General features: G+C 37.5%; 1 protein-coding gene across 12 annotated transcripts in view; it reads right to left on the bottom strand.

The window, feature by feature from the left end:
• Cast (calpastatin) overlaps positions 1–16,252 on the bottom strand; it is a 111,709-nt gene that overhangs the window by 54,498 nt on the left and 40,959 nt on the right. For 10 of the 12 annotated variants that reach the window (XM_046428847.2, XM_046428845.2, XM_046428895.2 and 7 more), the window contains exon 3: positions 14,780–14,851. In XM_046428847.2, coding sequence (XP_046284803.1) covers positions 14,780–14,851 — 72 coding nt within the window. Of the gene's footprint in view, positions 1–8,897; positions 9,048–14,779; positions 14,852–16,252 lie in introns of those variants that run through there. The other 2 variants (XM_046428882.2, XM_046428886.2) reach the window with 1 other exon arrangement.

Genomic DNA, 16,252 nt, shown 5'->3' with positions numbered 1-16,252 from the left:
GTACAAAAATCTGCCTCAGTCATGAAGTCAGACTTCCAGTTCTAGAAGGCAACTGCTTCGTTTTCTATTGCTTTGCAAACTCTAGTTTTCTGGTGCTTTTTTTTTTGGGGGGGGGAGCGGGCAGGGGGTGGATCACAATAACACTTTGTAGACAAGGAAAAAAGCAAAGTGCACAGCCTAGATCAGCCATTGAAGAATGGAAAAGTAGCTTCTTCTCTCTGAACTTCTGCTCATGTCTGCAGAAATCCTGTATGCTTTTCCTTTTTTTTAAAAAAATATTTTTTTTATTTGTCAATGGACCTTCATTTTATTTACTGATACACAGTGATGAGAATTGAACCCAGTGCCTCATACATGCTAGGCAAGCGCTCTGCCACTGAGCCACAACTCCAGCCCCCTGTTGTTTTTCTTGATGCATGAAATAATTCCAACTGTGTTTGATCTTTGGCTGCCCAAAATAAAAAGTCAGACCTGGAAAAGACAGCTTATTTTCTATTATCTCTCCCCTAGAGAAAGTGGGTTTGATAAGGATTTACTATAGCCTGTGAGTTAAGCAAATTCAAATGGCAGAACCATCCTATAATGACCACAGCTTTGAGAAGTCACACACTAAATCTTCCTTATGTTTTTCAAAGAAGAAAATGTAATGTTTTACAATATGGAATTTTTTTTGGACTAAAATGCATGGTTGGTATAGGTCCATATTCCAGTCCAATAAGAAAAAGGAATCTTTGTAGTAAGAACACAGATTTGTAAAAATCCTAACAGATTATGAGGACATTTAGAGCATACCTGGTTATTGATGGTATGATTATTATGTAAGAATGAAAAATCCTGAGTTTTGCTAAACAACCATTTTGGAAGCCTTTCAACTTGGACTCCACTGTGTTCATTCCATAGTTATAGACCTAATAAAGGGTGAGAGGAACATGATAACTTTTTTGGGTCCTCCTGCAATAGAACCAATTGCCAGCCTCAATCTCTGTGCTCCCCCACTGAACTATATCCCCAGACTTTTTAAAAAATTTTTATTTAAAATTTTTAGTTGTTGATAGACCTTTATTTATTTTTTTATTTATATGTGGTGCCTCACACATGCTAGGCAAGTATGCTACTGCTGAGCCACAGCCCCTGCCCCAGCCCCTGCCCCCCAGACTTTTTTGAGACAGGGTCTCATTATATTGCCCAGGCTGGTCTTCAACTTGCCATTCTCCTGCTGCAACCTTCCAAGTAGCTGGAATTATAGTCATGTATCACCCCATCCAGCAGAAGCATGTTCCTAATTAGAAATATTAAATGTCAGAAATTATAACTATGTTTTCTTATTCAGGCTGATTTTCAAATAACCAAAATTTAAATGGGGAATGAAATAAAATGCCATTTGGGAAACTCACAGATGTATGTTGACAGAAAATTACATCTTTACCAATATGAAAGAGGTGGTATACAGAATTTAGAAGAATGGCCCTGAATCCAGGCCATTTGTGTTTGAATCCCAGCTCTGCTATAAGCTATGTGACCTTGAGTTTTGCTAAACAACCAACTGCTCTGTATCATATAATGGTGCAGATTCCACTGCTGCATATTCCACTGTTCAGTAGAATAGAATAGATTTTAAAGTATGATTTTTTTTTGAAATTGATGCAAAAAAATGAACATTGCTGTTTCCTTTCAATCTAAGCAAAAATACTGTTTTTCAAACTACACAAGTGAGTTTTTAGTTAAATACTGCTTAATTCTGCCATTTAAAAATGTTACCATATTCAAAGACAGCTGATTCATTCCTTCTCTACTGCTAATGTAAATTGTCTGAAGAAACTATCAACTATACAATTATCTGCTAATTCCAGGGTATAGTACTCTCAGAGAAACCATATCTATTAGAAAAAAATTTCAAAAGTATTAACATATTGAGAGCAATAAAGAGCATAATATTGATTTCTAGTGCTTGTTTGAATTTAGAGAGACATCCTCCTTTGTTATTTACTCTACCTAGATATAAACTACTAACTAGAGGAATTTGTAAGGTCAATTTATGGAAAAAAGCCCCAGAATCTACTAGAATCTTGCTATCTGTGTGATGCAGAGTTAAGTTACTTAAACTCTCTGAGTCTCTGTCTCCTAATTTATAGAAGTGTCAGAATACCTCTTTGCATTGTTTAAAATTACACGAATCTTAAGAGGAATAAATGAAATTTTATGTAAGTCCTATAGCACAGTAATTGTCCAAGTCCTCCAGTGAGGAGGGCTGAAGACACACAGCTTATTAGACATTAGAAGTTTTAGTCAGCTTCCTTGCTGGGTGACCAAAGACTTGAAAAGAAAAGAGCAATTTTAGAGGAAGAAAAGTTCATTTGGCGCTCACAGTTTCAGAAGTCTCAGTCCACAGACAGCCGACTCTGTTGCTTTGTGCCCTAGGTGAGGCAGAAGATACTGGCAGAAGGGTTTGGTGGAGGAAAGCAGCACAGGACATGACAATCAGGAAATAGAGAGCTCCCATGACCCGGGACAAAATATATACCCCAAAGGCACACCCTTAGTGACCCACCTCCTTCAGCCACACCCTACCACCAGCCTATAGTTACCTCCCAGTTAATCCCTATCAGCTGATTAACACACTGATTAAGTTAAGACTGTCATAGCCCAATCATTTCACCTCTGAACTTTTGCCTCACACATGAGCTTTTGGAAGACACCTAATATCTAAACCATCACATTGAGACAGATACAACCATTGGGAATTGGGAACTGAAGAACCCAATGAAAAAGGAATCCTGGCTGCAGGCCTCAAGTTGAGTTATCCACAAAAAAACAGAAGCTACCAAGGACTGATCATCATCGAACATAAGCCTGAAACCTGCCCACCTGCCCAGGGTAATAGTAAGAGAATTTTCTTTCTGACTGGAAAATGAGTTTAAAGCACACTTTAAGAAAGAAGAATTCCAAACCTGTGCCACTGGGTATTCAGAATCCAAATTCACTTTATCATCTTGGAATGGAAGCTTCAAGCCAAGGTTTACACTCTGATGAAATCTGAACCATCCTAGGTAGAGATTTATTTAAAATTACCTGGTAGAGCTAGCAACTTCAGAAGCTGAGGGAGGAGGATTGCAAGTTCAAGGCCAGTTTCAGCAATTTGGGGAGGCTCCAAGCAACTTAGTGAGACCGGGTCTCAAAATAAAAAATAAACAGGACTATGGATATAGCACTGTGGTTTAGCATTTAGCACCCCTGGGTTGTTGAATCCCCCATATAGAAACAAAACCAACCAACCAAAAATGCCAGGTAGAGACAGTTCTAATAACATAGAAGAAAAGGGACTCTCACAAAAACAATATTCACTGAATGTGAGTTTCAAGCCACCTGTTTCAAACTTCTTCAGCAAGTAAACGACTATATGGAAGAACCGGCAGTCACAAGCATGGAAGAAATTGCTTTTAAGGGCCTAAAGATAATAGAAAAATCCAAAGGAGACCTTAAATAGGTTTTGAAATTTAGAGACAAAATAAGGAATAAAACACCCAAATCACAAATAGATGAAAGTATAAACTACAATTACCTGAGTAGAGATTTAAGACACTGGAAGATATAATAGAACACAGAAAAATAGATTAAAAAAGAAATAAAGAAAGCTGGAGGATAAAAATTCTGACCACTGGGTCTTTGCTGCAGACCCAGACCTCTGAATATTATGCATCTTTATAAATAGAATATTATTTTAAAAATGTACTTCTAGGCATGTGAGGCACTCTTTCAAACACTGTTAGCATAGGAATACTATAAGGGCCTCTGATGATTACTTTCCACAGTAATCAAGTTGTATAAAAGGATTTTATTTGCTCTGTTGGATAGAAACACAATTTCCTATTTTCATGATCAAGAGAACATAGAAAAAATATATATGTAACTGAAAAATGTACAAATAAATTCATGCTGCTACTTTCCCTGATCACCCTCTTAGTGTAGACATTAAAGAAACATTGTGCCCAGAAAGCTGAGCTTCTGGTTTCTGTACAGGACCAGATATTCTCTCACACTTCCCTAATAACCCTATTCTGGGCAACTCTGGAGGCCTCAGGGTCTGATCTAGCCTTAAGTCACTTGTATGGATGAACTCAGTCCATTACGAAGTTTAGGAGTATACTTGAATACTAAGGGAGTCTTAATCTCTTTAACTTTGAACAAAATGGGATCAGTCCAGATTTTTCCTTGGATTCCAAACTTGAGAAATGAACATTAATCAATTCAGTTTACAGGAGACCTTCAGGGTGATTCAGAAGTCTGAGACCCTGTGGATGATAAGAATTCTTATGAAGATTTCATTGCACATTAAAGCCACAAGGCGACTTTACAGACTGGTTCTTTATAGTCCAATTCACTTTTTTAGAGCAGTGGTCATAAAACAGGTGTAAAGATTTATCTACAGAGTTTATCAAGCTGAGATCCCTCAGTAACTCTGATTGTGTGCATCTGAGGTAGGATTTCAAGAATCTCTATTTCTTAGTCAAGTATCCCCAGCTGAATTTGTTGCACATACTCTTTAGGCCACACATCATAAAATACTGTCGCTTAGAGAATTCTAATAAATTGTAGGCCATCCCCAGGACAACATGGGGAGAGCACCAGGGCCATGGGAAAGGGGTGATATTCCAGAATCACCCTACTGTACTGCACTTTCTGAACCAAGAATTTTCTCTTTTCTAAGAGGTCCCAGCTGCTAAAAAACAGCTCCCTATAGTTAAGGAGGCTTGCTTAGATAACAATTACATCTGTCATTCTTCAATAATCCATCAGCAAGTCTTATTGGTAAGATTCACGTCGATGTTGTTATTGTTGTTTTTAAAGATCATCTCAAAGGGATCTGTAGGAAAATAAACAATGGACACCAACCAACCAAGCGACTTTGTAACGACTTTGTATGTGAGGAACCATGGAAATGATAAAAGATGAGTAAAATGAAGAATGAAAGTCTCCCCATCTAGCTAGATATGGATCCAATAGCAGCAGCCAAATATGGAATCAGAAACTAGATTGACATAAATGTGTCATCTGATAAGAGAGGGATGGAATTCCAGGCAGGTTATTCTGACTGTTGGTGAACTTGTCTATCCTTTTTTGTATCTTGGTGTGGGTGGTGAAGAAAGAAAGAGGAAGATGAACAGCAGGAATGTGTAACTCAAAAAGCTTGTTTATAGGGCTGCTTTGAGGTCTCCAGAGCCCCAGGACAAAACAGAAATCTTTGGGATACCTGATGCCAGATGGAAATCCAGTCCATTTACAAGGGAAGGTTGTCAAGAACATCTCATCAGAGGATTCTACAATTAGAACAATCTCACAAAATAGCCCATGTATAATTATGTTGGGGGAAACTGGAGTGTCTTAACTTATAAGGGGAAAGTATGGGAGGATGGACAGGCAAGCCCATGCTTAGGAAGTTGAATGTGTATCAGACGTAGCAGTTCTGCCTTCCACCAATAGTGCATAACTCAGTCCTTAGAATCTGTAACTGTTGTCATTTCTGCTTTGGACTGGACTACTAGTTGCTGATCTCATTTAATAACTCAAATTCCTAGTGTTTATTCCCAGAAAGAGAGTCCCTCTCCAAGCTTTACCTTTAGCTCCCTCCTTCAACCTTTCCTTTTACTTATAGGACCTTCACAGAAATGCTACTTAGCCCTTCTCACATTGTCTCTTTATAGCTGCCATATGACCCTACCTCTGTTTGCCTAGCTTCATGTATTGCCCACTGTAGAAACTCAAGGAAAAAAGAAAGCAAAAGTGGTTCCTTACTCATCTTTTAAAAATTTACTCACTCTTCGATCTTTAGCCAAAAGACAAACAGATATTAAGTTTCAAAAACTCTACTTGTAAGTCCTAGAGAATAAAAATGAATATTATTTTACATTTGTATCTACCCAGGATAAATCTCTATTTCAATGCAACAACATCTCAGGGCTCTATTCATATTAAGATAAAATTAATCTATTTTTTGCAATCCAAACATATCTATTGAGAAATTGGTATGTAGAAGTCATCATGGTAGATTCTGTGGGGGTTTAAAGATGGAGACTCTGTCTTCAGAAGGTTTTTGGTATAGCAAAAAGCTTGCATTCTGGGGTTAGGGTTGTGACTCAGTGGTAGAGCGCTTGCCTAGCACTTGCAAGGCACTGGATTCCATCCTCAGCACCACATGAAAATAAATAAATAAAATAAAGGTATTTTGTTCAACTACAACTAAAAAAAATTTAAAAAGCTTCCATCCTTAAAAATGATGTAATTGTAGTCAAATGAGACTTTAGTATGTGATAACTTCACTCACTAAATCTCATTTTTTGAAAAGTATTTTATGGAGAGCTATTAAAGATATCCTGAGAAACAGTGCAGTGTCATTTTCTTAATCTATAAAATGGGCAAAAAAGAGTATCTATTTTATAAGTACATTATCATAACAGTATGTCAAGTGTTCAACATATGCCAGAATACAGTATATTTATGATACAGATGATGCTTATCTATTTTTCACTAGAACCAATTACAGTCACTTTGTAATGATTAATTACTGCTCAGTGTAAACAATGGAATACGCTAGGGCATGCACCAAACAATGTCACTTTTCTACTGGTATGATTGCACATAGTTTTCACCCAAATCTCCAAAGTTCAAATGAGTAAGATTGCTCAGAAGCCATCAAGTCTAAGGAGATATTATGAAATAACTTAAAAATTGGAAATAAAAGGACAATTCAGAATTGTCACCCCAAATGCCATGAGTATGCCTACTGAAGAACCTAGGGTAGCTGACCTTTTAACACAGAGCTATTCACCGAGAGAAAATGAAATGCAGAATATTTGAGAAGGTTAATTTTACTTTTCCAGTATTGAGATTATTAATTCAAAGATTCAAAAAATAGGATAAAATCTATTCCTCTTCTGGGGTTAAATATATTAGTGTTAAAATATATATCTGTTGGGCTGGGGTTGTGGCTCAGTGGTAATGCCCTTGCTCGCATGCATGAGGCACTGGGTTTGATTCTCAACACCACACACAAATAAATAAAATAAAAATTCATCAACAACTGAATATATATATATATATATATATATATATATATATATATATATTTGTTTTATATGATTACCCAACTGAGGGAATTGTAAGCTATAATGAGAGAGAAGATACAAAGATATATATGTACACAAAAGAACATTGACTGTGAATGTTTTGTTACATAACACTAATTAAGTAGTTCGTATTTTGAGGAAAAGTAAATAATTCCACCTAAGAAGTTGTGACAACTTCAAGACATAATTGTTAATATAGCCCAACAATAGAAACATAAGTACTTGGCCAGTTTGAAGACATTAGTCCAAATAAATTACTTATTTTCCAGATAGCTTTCTTTTCTTTTTGTTTTCATTCTTCCAAATTATTATTTTAGTGATACCTGTTAAGCTTTTTAAAATTTTTGTTATTTTAGTTATTCATTACAGTAGAATGTATTTTGACATATTATACATGCATGGAGTATAACTTCCTATTCTCGTGGTTGTATATGATGTGGGATTCCCGTTAAACTTTAATTGTGAGAGAGGCATTATGCTCAGCCAATTCTACCAGACTGAAGAACACCACACACATTGATACTTAAATGCGTCACTTCATAATCACTAAATGACAGTTTGCCTAGCACACCAAAAGTCCTTGCTACACACACCGGGTTTCCCCTTCAGCTTCATTGCTATTGGATGCTGACTCCATCCATCTGTAGAGGTGGCCTTTCCCAGTTCAGCATGATTTTGCTCCATTTTACTACTTCATTTTAATCCTCTGTGCCTCCTTGAGCCCAAGTAGCACACCCTACCACATCCCCAGCAAATCAATATTCCTTTCAGATACTGAATACGGGGTGTGCAAATTGGATTCATGCCTACAAGCAAAACATCAGAAGAGGCTCTCTATAGTTACTAGAAAATAAACTTCCCCCTTTCAAATAGTACATGTCACTGCTTGTTGAGCTTCTCTGCAATGCAGAGGTTTTTCCTCTAGAAAACATCTCAAACAGCTGGAACTTTTCCCCACTACTGCCTAAGAATTCCTGTCACTCTGAATCTTGAAGACCAGTCATAGGCTCTAAGGTCCCACCCCTTAAGGAAGCTGCCAAAAGCCTCTTTGCCTCATTTTCTCAAGCTGTAAAATGGGAATATTGAATTTACCTCTTGCTAGTTAATAACTGGAGAATGCAGGGGTCCTAACACTATGGAACAGATTAAATCTTTAAACTTCAGTGAAAACACTTTGTATTATTGAAAGATACACAAAGCATCTACCAGTGAAGGTAACTAGTCTCAGATAGTGCTCAAGGAAATAGAATGGAAACGTGTTACAACACTTGCCACACCACACCCAGCATGGGTCAGGTATTCAAAAAGGTCACACAGAGTGAGCTCATTCTCTAAATCAGAGGTCATCTCCGGGGCGGGGCGGGGCGGGGAGGGGAGGGGTGCTGGCTGGGGAGGGGGTCTAAACCCTAGAGACCACAGTATCACACCAGATCAACACAGCTCCTGCTGTTCTTCTTTCATCATTTGGCCCAAATCACACAAATCCCTTGTATTTTAGTCACCAGATACATTCCCAGCTGAAGGGTCAGTACGACATTCTGGGCACGGAGGAAGGGTCTTCAAGAAACACTATGGAACTTAGAACCTGTCTGGAAAGAAATGTATCTTGGGAGTCAAGATAACAGTAAGAGCGCATGTCCCAATCAGGGGAGTAGCTGGAGGGTCCAGGCCCGGGACAGGCAGGGCCGGGGCGCAAGGACAGGGCCAGTGGCATGGTCTGCTCAACTGAAGCTGATGCTGCGGTGGAGCCGCAAAAGGGCTGAAATCAGTACTCACTCTGCGTGCGGCTCGCGGGCCCAGGAGACCTCAGCTGGGTTTTCGGGATGTTTGCATTCCTGTTGGGCTCTGCCCCCGCGGTTTCACTTCGCAGCCACAGCCCAGCCAGCAGTGTGACGCGGCGGGGCGGGTCCCGGGATGGCAACGCAGGATTGTTCCCTGCCCTCCCCGAGCGGCCACGCCCCGGCGGCAGCTCCTGACCAGTCTCGAGTCTCGGGAGGGAGGTCCCGGCACCCCTGCCCCACTCACTCGTCAGGAGCCTGGCATCCCGGGGGCTGGCCAACTCTAACCGCGTAGTTTGTGATGTAGGCCACATGCCCTGTGTGTACTGTACAGCGCGGGCTGATGACAGGCCTGCCGTTCCCTGGGTGTCACCCTTGGTAAAACAAAATACGGAGCAATGCTGGGTAAGTGACTCTTCCTATATAGGCTCCTCCCATGTCTCCTTTGAAACTATACAGTAAATAATCACTAAAACCAAGGGTTCCCAAACCCATTTTAAATTGTGTAATGGATTTTTTTTTAAAAGAGCAGTTTAAAAGAATCAGAATCCTATTGAATTATTGTGTGTTATACATTTTTATGATTAAAAAATCAAAAATCAATAAGAATGGCTTTGAAGCCATTGAGTAAGATGTGAACTCACAAGTCTATCCTGCTACACGTGTAAGTGAATGTATAAATAAGTAAATAGGGGAAAAGGAAACATTCTTTCTTATAGAAGAAAGACAACCAATAAATATAGAATGAATGGTGGAGATAAAGAAGAGTTATTAAATTTTAAAGAAATTTGGAATCCCAACTTTGCCCAGAACTACACACAATCATGATAAAGTCTCTAGACCCCGAGTTTGTAGAGAAAGTGGGGAGGTGGTTGTGGCCAGTGTTTGAGGAACAAAGAGCTCAGGCCTAGCTAGTGACAGCTGAGCAATGACTCAGTGCTGCCTTCAGCCAAAACAGAGTTGGCAGCCAGCAGGATTAAAAAAAAAAAAGTAGAGCATTGTTCCACACAGCCTGCCACCACTCCACCAAGCGGTCAGTGGGTCCCCCTGACTTCCCCTTCAATGCATTCCTCACAGCCATCTTGTTTATTTTTATCATTCTTCTACCTCTGTCAAATAAAGCAGATGAATAAGAGGCCTTCCAGCGCTAAAAATTTTATAATTGCCCGAGAAGACCCTGCTATAATTCTTGATAAAAATATAGCTTTAAAGTTTCTTTTTTGTTAATCATTAGCATTATCTTATCTTTTCACAAAACTTCAGCTCATCTAGTTTTCATTGATATTTATTTCTCCTGTGACAAAAACAGTACGGGGTGACTTGTCCCTAATAAGGACAAGCCCTGGACCCCACAGGCCCCAGAGTTAGGCAGCTGTATCTTCCTCAGTGAAGGTATTTCTATACACCTAAAGAGTCCACATGAGTAATCACATGGTTATGAAATGAATTTTCCAGATTCTTATGTTGGCAGACAGATGGAAAAGGGCTTCCTTCCTTGGAGTTGAAGGGGAATGTTAACGGTTCCCTGAGGAACTATGGCTTTCATGGTCCCTAACGGTTATCCTTTCTCCTAATGTGGTTTTTCAGATCACCTGCAGCTGAAACACCTGGGGACGCCTATTACATATATAAAACCCTGGGCCTTGATCCACCCTGGTGGATCAGAAATTCTTGGCTCAGGACTTGAGACTACATTTTAACAGATGGTTCAACTGATACTTAGGTAATCTCAGGTACAGGTAGCCTAAACTCCCACATTTAGCAGCTCAGCCTCCTTGCTACTTGTGGTGTGGCTGCCAAGTCAGCAGCACCAGCGTTACCTGGGAGCTTGTTAGAAAAATAGGATCTCAGCATCACCCAGACTTCCTGAAGGACAGGGCCTTCATTTTAATACCCCCCCCCCTTATTCAATATATACATTAACATGAAAATTATTGATTGAATCTTATTTCCCAAACTTTGAGTATTTGTACCTATGCAACATTTAAAATCTTTCATAATTATAATAAGTTTAGATAATTTAAAAAATAGATTTACTCTTTTTATTCTTTAATTTAGCCTTATCATAAGCAAAAATATCAATGAAAGTTTGATGTGCTACTTGCTTTTTTATAATACATTAAAGTATATGAAAAATTATTAAAATAAAATTTTTTCCTAACACATGGAGTCAACTCACAAACTACACATGGTTTAAGGGCACTATGGGGGTGATTATGACACAGAATGACAGTGACTTTCCAGGCCCTAACTCATATATATTATGGATGAGAAAAGAGCCTGAGAAGACACTTGCGTTGCCAAAGTTAACAGAGCTATTTATAGCAGAAGAGGACCCAAATCACAGAACTATTTCCCCAAGCTCTGCTTATTCTTTTGTAGAGCTTTTCCTCTCTAGGCTGGGAGAAAAGTTGTTGGTACCTTCTTCTGTTTAAATGCCTAAAATTGCTGAACAAGGTGTCACTGGCGATTTTCTTCTTCAATTAGTTATTTCTCCTATGTTCCTTTCTGCCGTGGAAGTCTGTCATTTGGTAGCTGAGCACACATTTGAAATCTTCACCACATGTTGACAATATGCTTCTTTCCTGAGTAGAATCCAGAAAATTCATAACCTCCTGATTTCCCTGTAGCAGGATGAAGACATGTGACTTAATGTTGGCCAATCAGATGTATGAGCCATAGAAGTCTGAGGTGAGCAAGGTGAAGAGAATTTCCACCAGAAATGTTATGACAAGGCTTTTGTCATCAGGACTGGTACTGGCAGAGCTTCTTGCATCTGGTTCTGAATGTGTTAGGTGCTGAGCTATGGTGGCAACAGAGTTGAGCAGGAGAAACCCAGTGGCATGGCTGGGCCTTGCTTCTGACTGTGAAGAACAGTGATTCCCTCTGTTGGACTTTCCTAGATTTCCCTATGAACTACTCACTATCCCTTGGGAATTTTTTTTTTGTCTTAAACTCTGATTCTTAAAACTCTAGTTGATTCTAACTGGAACAAACAACTTTAACTAATACATATAAACCGTACAGTCTATGGAGACGTTCCTTATGCAATCTTGGTTTCAGAAGAATCTATGTTGATTGTCAAAATAGAAGTTGTCTGAAAAATTTTCCAGCAATGAAATCCTATGACTAATTATTGATCACAATTATTTTCATGTTGACTTTAGTAAAAGCTTAGATAATTTCTGAAGCCTCATTAGCATTCTTTCCTTATTTACCAAAAAGAAAAAAAAAGAAATTTAAGCACTCAACATTTTACAATAATAATTCTGTTGTCTATACCACTCAAGAACTTTGGATTTCCTAAGTCTAGAACTGCATAGCAAAAGGGGTATTATTATGGACATAATTACTTTTTTTTTGTAAGACTTCTCATTTAACAATTTGGCAATAAGCAGAAATAATCCTATAACAAACACACAGCTTGCACATAAGCTTCAAAATAGGTATTTTTAAAGACAGATGTTAAAGTTTTCTCAATAACTATAAAATTAGCACGTATTTTATTTTTCAGGTTAAATATGTCCAGAATGAAGAAAAACATTACTAATGCTAATTGTCAATTGTATCTACCATTTGCTCATGACTTTTCTGAATGTTTTAGGAGAATGCTACTTTGCCTGGGTATGTGTTATGGCAATTGTATAATTAAAAGACTTCAAGTTATCACGCATGCCAATATCTCCAGTTTTTTTTAGTGAGGGCTAGGAATGACAATTTTTAAAGAGATATTGATAGTCTTTCCAATCTGACATCAAAAGAAAAAACAGGCAAGCATCTGTAGTTTTTCTTCTACAACTCTGAGTGTTAAGAACATGAGAAAAGTGGGTGGGAAGAATTACAAACCCTAAGAAACCTACCATTCAGGAAACTGGTGAAGGAGGAAAGTGAGTTAGAAAAACAGTGAGAAAGAGCAACACTGAGCGACAAGAACAGGGGTGGGAAAGAAGTCAAGGAAAGAACTTCAAGTTCGCTTTTAAATACTAAAACAACAAACATGTGGCCAGCTATGCTGCCTTCCTCACCTTCTTAAGACAGAACAAGTCTGAAGGGGTGAGCCATATTTTTATAATCATCCTACCCCCAAAAGATTGGAAGAGAACTTCCTGGTAGAAAGAAAGTGGTAGAAAAGGATCTGATTCTTATGCCTTTAACTCCTAAGACTTTTCAAGGAAAAACTAAGTTTGTTTTCCCACGATATACCAACCCTCCCAAAGTTTAGGTAATAGCAATCCTGGAAACCATTTACAAATGATTTCACCAAATATCATTTCATGTGGGTTTTGCTAATGAGCTTTTTCATTTTTAGAGGTGTAATTGAGTGATAAGGTAAATATTAATCCTAACACCATAAAAGATCAGACATGTTTAGAAAATCTTTTCTAGTTGGAGACCTCCAAACAACAGAAAATGAGGATAAGAAGAATCACATCAGAGACATATTTTCCCAGCACCTATCAATTGTCAGGCCCAGGGCACAGTGTTTTATATATTTTATTTCATTTCAGTTTCACAACAACTGTGACAAGAGAAGTTTTTATGCCATTCTGATGAGGAAACTAGGGCTCGGTGACACTTAATAAATAAATGGTAAAGAGGAAATTCAAACTCAAGTTTGTTTGGATGAATGGACAATCTCTCACTCAATGGTCATTAATGCTCTAGAGTCACCAATAGCAGTAACAGAATGGCAAAAGACAGCAGACCTGAGTAGGGATTTATGTTGGTCCCAAACATTAATTTACCCCCCTGTATTTAAAGTTCATTATCTTTCAATGATTTTTATTCTTTTTCTTGCTGGTAGGGAGAATTGAAAAGGTTTATAAAACACACTCAATACCTCAAATTAGGGTGGTGTTACTATGCTCAGCCCAGGTTTACGCAGCCTCTTCTCACTTCTGGGAGATACTAAAATATTAACTCTTTATCAAACAAATGACATTAGTGAAAAAGCTCACAGACTTCCAGTTTTACAGGAAAAAATGCTATTTGAAATAGTTGTATAGATAATCCTGAAATATATTAAGGTTTTTAGATAAACTTGGATACCCTGGAAGACGGAACACAATCATTTCATTAAAAATGACTAGATAAAATTATAGTTCTTTATCTTGAAAAGTATGTATCAATGATTTTTAAAAATAAGCTGCAAAGCTTTGAAGTTTTATATACAAATAAAAAGCTCAGCCAGAGCTTATGGGGTCTAGCTATGCTAAGGACCTTGTATGAACAGGAAACCCAGGCTTGAAATCTAATTTTATTTGTTTTGTGACCCTGTTGAGTTTATTTAGCCTCTTTCAGCCCTGGTTTCCTTAGGTATAAGGGAATGACAATACTAAGGTGGTGAAGGGATTACATAAGAATTACATAGAGCTTTAGCAGAGATCCTAGTGGGGTTCATGCTCATGACGGGGATTTTATTTTCTGAAGAAGGAAAAGGCCAATTATGTGTACTTGCACTATACACAAAAGTATCAGTAGATATTTATGATGATATCTATTAAATGCTTATTATTATATGCCAGGAACAATTATAGCCAATGGTTTCACTAAATTTTAAACCTCTAATCATTGTGAAGAAATTATATAGACGGACACTGTGGTACATGCCTGCAGTCCCAACTACTGGGGAGTCTAAACCAGGATAGCTTGAACCCACAAGTTCTTAATCATCCTGTGCCACACAGAAAGAGTCCTATCCCTTCCCACACCCTCAACAGAGAAATTACATTCTTGTCTCCAACAGAGAAATGAAACTTTGTTTGAAAATGTCAGTAATAAATGGGCACTGTTTGCCTCTTTTACAGGCCCCACCCACTGGGGATACCCCTGTAGAGTAGGATAGAATAGGGGTCTTCCCATGTTCAGGAATTGACTGACCTTTGTGGCCAGGGTTTTCCCACCAGCATGGCTTCTAGAGGGCTGACTGCTCCCAAGGTTTGCTGCTTTTTCCTTGAAAAAGAGAAAATATTAGTTTCAATGGGAGAAAACACCTTAACAATGTAGTCAAGTGCTAACTTTCCTATTAATAAAAATACCTTCTCAAACAAAATCAGACACACTCAAGGTAAACAAGATTTTAATTTTTCATAACTTTGCCTTAAGAGTATATAAATAATGAAAAGGAAGAGTAAGTTGCATATATCCCAGTTGTTCAATATTCAAAGATTCTGAAGAACTGCAAAAACTGTCTCATGGGCAGTTGTCATTTCCTTCCAGAAACATCACTCACTGTGCAGCAGTTGCCCCTCTTGCAATTCTATGTGCAATAGTAAGCCTCTATGGGGGATGATTTAGCAATATCTTAAAATATGATTCTACTTGTAAAAATCTACCTTAAGGAAGTGATTAAGAGCAAATGACTTTTATTAAAAGATATTCATCACAATACTGTAACATGAAAAAGGCGAAAATAATATAAGCAATAATAATGAATATCTGAGAATTTATGATGTGCTAGGTCAAATAACAGAATTATAAATTAGAATAATAGAATTATAGATAGCAATGCTTTAATAATAAACAATGCCTAGATAATAATGCTTTAATAATATTCATTATAATTCTATTTTTACTAGATATAATTATTATTATATTTATTATTAGAGCTTCTGAAAGCTATGTTTTAAGTACTATCTGCAATACCTATTAAAATCTTTACATTAACTGACATAAAACTATTACTATTGTTACTATCATTTTATAAGTGAGAAGAATGAGGATTGGAATGGATAAGTAACTTGACCATGGCCACAACAAATAAAAGGATGTCTGCTTCAGACCCTTTCCCTTACCGACGTTATACTATCCCAGTAGGGGGTTAGGCCATGACATAGCTACAGGATGAAATATCTGTGGTTATTAAAAATCATTTCTTAAAAGAAATCACATTAAATGAAAGTACGTTATTCTTATTTTATATAAATAAAGTCATTATAAAATATTATGTATAATATCATTTTGAAGTTCGTATGGGCTCATTTTCTAATGGTAGGGTTGAAAAAGATTTTAAAAAGATTCCTTCTTGGACATTTTTGGTATTTTCTTATATTAATATTTTTACTGAGAAAAGGAAAACAAGTGAGCAAAAAAGAAAACATAAAATACAGCTGCTTTCTCAACAAGGCCCTCATATCCTGTATCTCCTAGTTTTGAATATCTATATCCCAAAGAAGCAAACATAAAAATTCTAAAGCTTTATAATATAAAACTGTGAGATTATACTCCAAGATCTATAATATGTGAATAATGCATGATAAGTATCAAATACACAAGAGATGGCAAAGCATTAATTAGCTGATGTATAAAATTGGCCTTTAACTGTGCAGCAAAAATTTTTATATATATATAACT

This window comes from Marmota monax, unplaced genomic scaffold (assembly GCF_021218885.2).
Source record: "Marmota monax isolate L192 unplaced genomic scaffold, Marmota_monax_Labrador192_F-V1.1 WCK01_AAM20220418_F8-fsc00018, whole genome shotgun sequence".
In the NCBI taxonomy this organism is placed as follows: Eukaryota; Metazoa; Chordata; class Mammalia; order Rodentia; family Sciuridae; genus Marmota; species Marmota monax.
This window is presented reverse-complemented; position numbering and strand designations above follow the sequence as displayed.